This window comes from Sander lucioperca, chromosome 2, assembly GCF_008315115.2.
Source record: "Sander lucioperca isolate FBNREF2018 chromosome 2, SLUC_FBN_1.2, whole genome shotgun sequence".
NCBI lineage: Eukaryota > Metazoa > Chordata > Actinopteri > Perciformes > Percidae > Sander > Sander lucioperca.
Window position 1 is genome coordinate 15,021,786 of NC_050174.1, and position 8,383 is coordinate 15,030,168.

The 8,383-nt window shown below is 39.9% G+C and overlaps 1 protein-coding gene across 4 annotated transcripts; it reads right to left on the reverse strand.

Moving 5' to 3' along the window:
* Window positions 1–410: 410 nt before the first annotated feature.
* tent2 (terminal nucleotidyltransferase 2) lies at window positions 411–6,555 on the reverse strand. 4 transcript variants are annotated; one of them, XM_031309126.2, is made up of 15 exons: window positions 6,470–6,555; window positions 5,997–6,159; window positions 5,722–5,841; window positions 5,342–5,591; window positions 5,117–5,231; window positions 4,953–5,041; window positions 4,782–4,839; window positions 4,400–4,466; window positions 4,218–4,294; window positions 3,902–4,030; window positions 3,728–3,771; window positions 3,305–3,441; window positions 2,269–2,360; window positions 2,062–2,141; window positions 411–1,954 (listed from the first exon to the last, which is right to left on the reverse strand). In XM_031309126.2, exons 2-15 carry the CDS (start codon window positions 6,113–6,115, stop codon window positions 1,868–1,870), a joined length of 1,464 nt encoding a protein of 487 aa, XP_031164986.1. In that variant the 5' UTR covers window positions 6,116–6,159; window positions 6,470–6,555; the 3' UTR covers window positions 411–1,867. The 4 variants fall into 4 exon arrangements, with proteins under 4 accessions (XP_031164986.1, XP_035849732.1, XP_031164985.1 ...); XM_035993839.1 differs by having other exon boundaries at window positions 5,722–5,817; window positions 6,470–6,554; XM_031309125.2 differs by having other exon boundaries at window positions 6,266–6,534.
* Between the last annotated feature and the right edge of the window lie 1,828 nt (window positions 6,556–8,383).

The following is an 8,383-nucleotide window of genomic DNA, read 5'->3' on the forward strand; positions in this document are numbered from 1 at the left end:
TAATCTTTTTTAAGGCCTCTGTAACACAATCACCCATAACATTCTAAATCATGTCGGAGCTCACGATGACGGTGGATAAACTGCATTAGGCTGAGGAAACAAAATTACTTTAAAAATAGCAGTTGGACTAGATTGATTGGACCAGATCTATGGGATGGTATTGGTGTTATGGTCGATGTCTGTTAACAGTTCCTGTGGATAAAATCTCTGATCTTGATATTTTTAACTGCAAGGTGATCAAATTTAATATTGTGTGATGAGTTAGGAAGTGTTTATTCTTGAGACCTGTTTACATCCCATACACCAGAATAAATGACCATAAAACATCAAATTAAGGATGCTACCAAACCTCATTTTGTCAAATACTATGCAGTCAATGCATCTGAATATGAACGACAGCTACAAAAACAGAAGCCGATGTACAGTTTAATATGATTTCGGAACTTCTATAAGTAAAGCCAAGAATTCAGCAGGTTTCACATAGAGCTCAAAAATATAAAGTGAAAATAATCTTCAAAGATTTCATTCTTTTAAATAAACATTTAAAAGTCAGTAATGTACAACATGTACAAAAAGAGCGGAGAAAAAAAAAGATGAACTCAAGAAAAAGAAAACGTCAATTGTAAATTCTTCAAATAACTTATGCATTAAGTGAACAGAAAATGAGTGAATAACATCTATCAAATAGATACTGAACTAAATTCCCACTGAACTAAATCGCCTCAAGTGTTGCCAGATTGGAGTGACAAAAAAGTAGCCCAATCAGAGCCAAGAACCAACCCAATCATCATAAAAATAGCCCAATTTTTATTTTTCACACAGGAAAGGTTTTTTTGTTAGTATGTGTGCACAATTAAATAAAAAGTAGCCCAATTGGACGGAAATTGGCCCAATCTGGCAACACTGGGCTTGACACCAGTCTAGGGAAAATAATACAACACATCATGAGCAATGATAAAGAAGTAACAATATCCAGAGTATGGCCTATTTACAACCCTCTAATGATCACCTCTGAGTCACTTAAATTATGCTACTAACTTAAACATCACTTAATAGCAAGCTCAGTTTTCAGAGGAGCTTAGAAACGTAAATATGGTAATAAAGAACATGCAGCTGTAGAAAAAATTGTCTATGGTGTTTAAAATAGCTTCACTACTGACCTAGAAAAATAGAAAAAAGGCTTTGATTACAAGTTGGTCCAGACAGGCTGAAGATACTGTATATATTGTACATACATGTGGCAGAAGAAAATTATTGGCATATTCTTCAAAACTGTACAGTTTGGCTCTAGCAATGTGGACATAACTAAAATTGAGATCAGAGGAGATAAACTTGGTTGAGACAAACGTCAACACTGGTGCTTCCATTTATGCCAGCTTCAGATTTGAGCAGGGTGCAGGCATTATTTTGTCTTTTCATACTTTGTCAGTACACTTTACTTCTTCCCAGGAATGCTATGTGTGTTGGGAAACAGGGCAATGTAGCAGCATTAACTATCTCTAATAACACTGACCATTATTATCATGCTTCAGTGGGGCATCTCTCTGTCACCAGTTTATGTGACAGGATTATGATTTCAGAGCCCTCTGGTATCACTCTTATTATCAGTTTCAATCATTTGGCAAAGTCTGCTAAGCACTGGAATATGAGTGCAGTATTTTCAATATGTACTGTCAAGGGAAATACAGTATGCGACCGATACCAATGCAGCCAGAGCATTCAGAGTCCTAGTCTTTGTGTCTGTGAGCTGCAGAGCAGCATGGCTCCTCTCTCGGCACATCCAAAAGGTCTCTTGGTTGTTTCTGGGGACAGGCCTGTCTTGAGGTAGAAGACTCCCATCCGCTTATCTAATAAGACAAGCGACCCCTTATCTCCTGCATGACTCCTTGTTAATGATGGCTCTGACTGGGAGGATCGAGTTCAGGTCCTTCCTGTCCTGTAGTATCCGACATGACTGCGCAGACATAGAGAGGTAAGAAGCAGGAGGATTAGGAATAACTCATCGGCTTGGAGGAAGAAAGACAATATGAAGGGAGTACAGTTATCAGGACTGGCATGTACCTCAGCAAACGTAGCTTTAATGGCATCAAACTTGATCTTCTCATGGACTGCCCTGGCAACGTTATTTTTTTCAAATGGCTCTGAAACACAAGGCATTGCTGTGACTCACTGGATATGTAGCATTACCAGGGACATTTCTTCCATTGATGCTCCAGTTACTGTTAAGTGGTGGTGGCAGTGGCATGTTATGTCCACTGAAATGTTTACCTTCCACACATATGTATTTGTTTCTCCACTCTTTAGAATTGTTCTTGGGCAAAGCTTTGGCCTCTCGAACAGAGATCACCTGCTTATCCCACCTGCAAGACACAGAAAAAACAAAAGCACGGGAATTATTTAGACTGAAAATAAACACAATGACCAGGATCCTTAAATACCACACCAGTGACTTTGCAAATTTCAGCTATTCAACTATGTGCACACTAACAACATATGCACACTAACAAACAAGGGGGAGGTTTTTCAGATAGATTCTGTGCCTTCCAGGCTCAGATGGTTTTAGTTAAATTCAGTGCAGTATAAAAACAGACAACTGGAACATGAGGAGCTTGGGAAAGTAAATCTGAACATATAACATTCTTATGTTTGTCAAAGATACATGATTGTCATGCATCTGAGACTCAAGAGTCAACATATTAACCTTCACACTATAGTCTGTCTATCATCTCAAGTCTTAAATGTTAGAGCTTCGTTGAATGCATCAAATTCAAAGTACAAAGATATTTTTTAGTCATAATTTATTAATAGAAGTTGGTTGAAACAAATGGCTGGTAGGAAATGTAGGGAGAATGTCCTCACCACTGTAAAAACCTTTTCTTGGGAAAATGTCAGCAGTAATGCAAAGCACATGCAATCAAGGGCAAACAAATGCAAACTCACTCAACATGTGTGACCTGTTGAGTGTTTAATACTGTGAAATGTAACAAAAAATAAATAAAAATACAGTGCGTGTTTGTGTGGTGAGTACTAGTTCAACCTTGCGACTGTGGCGTGTGTAACACACACACTGCAAACACAGGGATCATGGTATGTCATGTTAGCACAGGCCAAAGGTCCCACCTGCTCCTGCCCCTCACCCAGAAACATGAAACCAGAGGATGCAGGATAGAGGAGAGAAGAGATGAGGGACTGGAGAGGGAGAAGAAGTTGGCAAGAGGAGCAGGAGATGAGGAATGGGAGCAAGAAAATGAGCAGGCAAAAAAACCAACACTAGACTCAGTAATGTGATGTCCTTGGGAGATACCTGAAGTCTGTGGCGTAGTATTTGAGAAAGCCCAAAAGAAGCTCTCCCAGAGAGGACTGGTTTGTTGAGATGTAGGGAGGGACGCGTTTGGGTCCCTCTGGAACCACGTCAATGTCCAAGAAGGCATAAAAACACTCCTGAAAATAAGGGCACAGGACAAAAAGACAGCACATTCAGACAGATTCTTTGTGATGGATAAAGTAAAGTTAAAGTGATGCAGAAATGTTTTTTATTAGAGAGAGGATAAGAATGGATAGACGTGTCTGCAAGGTAGCTAACGTTTTGTATTTTCCTATCGTTTGCCTGTTAAACATACTATCTGACTTAGGTCTACAGCTGTACCTCTTGTAATTAACCTGGACGAGAAGAAGGTACAAAAACAGATGAGAGAAACAGATTAACTGCAAAAAAAGAGACTCTTACTGGGTAGTCCCTCTGTAGAGAGGGAAGGACCGGTTCCTTAAGAGCTGTAAACAAAACAACACATTCAAGATGAGATTCATAATAGTCAAAAGTACAAATGGAAATGACACAAAGGTGTGTGTGTGTGTGTGTGTGTGTGTGTGTGTGTGTGTGTGTGTGTGTAATTGTACTGACTCTGGAGGTAGTGCAGCACCATCAGCACAAGTGTGTAGCTGCTTAACGTTCCTTTGCTGGCATCATTGATTTGATTGTGCCGTGCCCATTTCTTGACAACAAGGATCATAGGTCTTATCCTGAGATCAGCTGAGAGAGCCCACACAACAACACAGCGGGTCAAATCTTTTTCTATCTTCCTTTCAAGTATCAATTTTGCTGCTTACGGCTACTGAACAAAATGATCAGTCACAGCTGGAGCTGAATAAATTAGACAGGATTTTTTTTTAAAAGTTAGTGCCATAAAAGTCAAGGTATTAATGACTGTCTCACCCACCATAGGCATAACTCCTAAGAAGGAATGTGTTTCTGATGCCCACTGTGTTGTTGATATTCAGATCAAACTCCAGATCACTAGAGAGGGTAGGAGTAGTAAAAGAGTCATATGAACACTTCTTTCTGATTTAGATGATGTTGTCACACAAAAAAACGGGCTTAAAACAAGTCTTTTGCTCCTACCTGCCTTTCTCTCTGAACCTGAGGATTGGCACTTTAGCTCTGATCAGCTGAGTCCTCTCCACATATGCTTTGAATCAAAACAAACATCATGAGAATAATGGTTGTTTTAGTTTGATTTTCTGTTAACTTAAAACTCTTTTTCCACTGGGCAAATAGCTCCACCTGGTGGAATCGGTGGAGAACATAAAATATGTAAACATAATCCAACTATAAGAATCCACTATTAATCCCAGTATGTTTTTTATTCTGTTTAGTAAAACTAGTTGGTTATACGCAGCAAAGCTAAGTAAGACGTAAGTAAGTAAGTGAGAACATAACACAATAAATTATTCTAAATGATTGTATTTTTTTTTTTTTTTTAAAGCGTGTTATTATTACTCACACAGTGACTTGAACAACCTTTGGAGGACAGTAAGGACATGAATAGGATCAGGTCTGTTCTGAAACAGAAAAACATGCAAGTGTTTAAGAGGAAGTGGGTATCTATGATTACACACATACACACACACACACACACACACACACACACACACTCAGAGTCAGAGATACTCACATTTCCCTTGAGGACCAGACACAGATCAGCATCACTGCTCCGGCAGCCCAATCCATTCATAGAAGACCCAGTCAAGTAAAGTCGTGCAACTGTGAGACACACACTAGTGAATAAGCATTACAACAGAAAGTCAGAGCAAAGCGTGAATGTGTATTTATACACACCTGCATAGATACTCTGTATGTCTTTCTGCAGCCGAGTTCGGCACGTCTCCTTCCGGGCCAAATCGGAAGTTTGCTGCTGGCACGCCTCAAACAGCTCCACCATCTGATCACTTAACTGAGGGCCCAAACACATGCACACTGGCTAAACCAGGCATACCTGCATGCACATATAGTCAGACTTAATGTGTATCAGCTGCAAGTTGAGGCCTTTTGAATATACATTACCTTGTCCTTAGCGTAGGCCTGCAGGCTGTTGGAGCTTTCCGGGACAGCATTCACCTGAGGGTGGATATGGGCACGTGGGCTGGGATAACAGCTATCAAAACCAAAGGATGATCTTGACGACCCTGGCACCGCTTGGTCAGGATGACGAGGGGGAGTGGCCGGAGGTATAGGGGAGCCTACTAATGGGTGGGAAGGGGATTCGAGGCGTTGGCGCTTCACAACATGGGGGCTGTATTCATCATTCTGCCTCCTGGAAGAAACACAATGATAAAGAAACGTGTGAAAAGACATGTTAAAAAGGAAAATATTCATAAATGGAGGCATGTTTAAAGAAAGACAGATTATTCAGTCAAGATAGAATAAATGGTGAAATAACATACTTGCGCCTATTGGGGGTAGTTGGTGTGTAAGGAGCCGGGACCCGAGGAGGGACTGGAAATAGGGCTGGATAGGGCTTCCATTCATATGTAGGCAACCTTTCTCGTTCAGGAACATAGAAGCTACCAATCAAACATAAACATATTACTGTACAGGACACAAAAGCGCACGTAAGCGCAAGCAAAGTGTAAGTAACCATTTATACGTTTACTACTATTTTAGTGATGCTGCGGATGTATATCACACCAGAACAAGTTGGTTTCTTCGTAATGCTCACCTGTTGACAACAGCCAGGCGTTGGTGATTATAATCGTAGCAAATAGGTACAGGGGGTGGCGGGTACAGGCCGTCACGGTAGGCAGACCGCCCCCTCTGTGCAGCGCTGCGGGGAAACATGCTGCAGTTCTTCACAGGGCTCCAGCATTAACTCCGCTGATTACCTGAAAGAAAGACAACAGAGCGATAATACAGCTGGGATGTTGACTATCAACAGTACTGAACTCATCACCCAACAGGAACGGCAATTCAACGGAAACCGAAACTTACCAGTGATCGGACAATATAGTGAGCTAGCGAACGTTAGCTCAAGCACCACCTAGCTAACTTATGCTAGCTAATTCCAATATCTAACGACATTATAACCACATTAAATCGGTTTACGTGTAGCGTTGTGTGAAGACTGCGTCTACATATAATACGTCACTAAATGTTAAAGATGTTTACTTAAAAACTCAACTCTGTAACACTTACCAAATTGAATGTCACATGTAAACAAAACTGTGCTAGTTTCCTATGTACATACTTCCGCATTGATGCCATGACGTAATGGAACTCGATTTAAAGGGGACGTGGCCATGCTGTTTATAGGGGAAATCCACCAAAGAGCAAAACTACATTGTGCTGTATAGGCTATAATATTGGACATCTAAATCAAGATCCAAAAAGGCCAGTCCATAAACACTGAACTGATTTGTGACTGTGTATGCTCTCTAAAATGTTATTTTAGATACCGTATATCCAAATGAGTTTAATTTGGATGTAGAGCATAGAGATGTGAAACAAATAAGCCCACTTACCAGTATAAACCACCATTATCCATTGTCTGGGAAGCAGCTTCGGGATTTATATCTATATTTATATCTATCTTTCTCTACTGTTTTGTTGAAGGACCATGTTCAAATCCACACATTTAAACTGATTTTACATGCATGGATTCTATTTTAGGGTGTGTTTTCCCTTTAAGAGTCCACTTTGGTACATAGAAGAGTGATGAGAAAACAATTATATAGGACTGACATTAAAGGCCACAATTAGCAAAAGACTGACATCAGACTATACTTTTTTTTGGGTTATTGTATTATTTACTGTTACCTTTGTAACTTAGTTATGCCGACCCACTGTGTCCATCATCATTCCAATTATTCATTATCTAGCAACTCATATGCTGCTCATATGCCGCCTGAGCTCCTGGATCATATATGACTGTCCAGATTAATTTATAGTCTTGGGTTATTCTAGAGTTAAGCCATGATATATAAACATTTTTAAATTGACTGTTGCCCTCTTTTAAATAGTTATTCCCAATCCATTCTCAATGTTCAGAATCAGATGTGGCCCCAAAATATTTTTTTCTTTGACTTAGAACCAATTAGGCCTATATATTAAAAAAATAAAACAGCTCACAGAGACCCAGATAAGAGAATATATGAAATAATAAGATGATAAGAAAGAACAAGGTGTACAATTTATATTATAATGTAGGCTATGTGCAACACAACATAGGCTAGGTTGCATATATCATTTTAAAGCAAAATGCAGATTACATTAAATGTGTCCTATGTTTGCAGGCTGCCAAAGACAATTGATTTATTGACAGATAATAGCCTAAATAACTGATGGAGCATGAACTGGGTTATTTATTTGGTTGTTTAAATTGTGTTATGTTGAAGGGATCAGTGACCTGTTCACTGGACACAATAATACAATAATAATGCTGCTTATAGATTTAGAAAACTTAGGGAGGAAAATTAGCCTATATTAAAGCCATGGAACAACATTTTCTTTGAGCATTTGGTGAGGAGGCCACTTTCCAATAAACTTCTTATAAAACAATAAACCATCAAATGGCATAATTCCCTTGAGCACCGAGTGACGTCACTGCGGAGGACGGTGTCGTGACGTATGCAATTCAATACTGACAGTGATCTGAGCCGGGCAACGGATGCATGAGCCAGATGTGGAGCGGTTTAGTGGGCGGGGTACACACATAGGGCTCTGTGGATAGGCTTTGATCAATAAAGCACATAGGCTATACAGCCACAGCGTAGAAACTGCAGGATGTTTTAATCTATGCAAACGACTCCACATAGCCTGCCAGCATTGATAAGGCGTGAAGGCATTTGTCACGCGAATCAGTAAAAAAAAAAAAAAAAAGAAAAAGGCATACATCGATGTTGCATGAGCACAATATATACTGTAGGTTTAGTCGGAGAGCCACATCAGAAATCGGCTTTATTCTATAGAAATGCACTGGTAGCTTAATACTGAGTGTGTGGAATAGCTGTGAAATATCTGTAGTCTGGGCGAGAGAGTGGGGGTGTAGCCTGTGAGCCTGTGGTAATTAGAGAGAGAGAGAGAGAGAGAGAGAGAGAGAGAGAGAGAGAG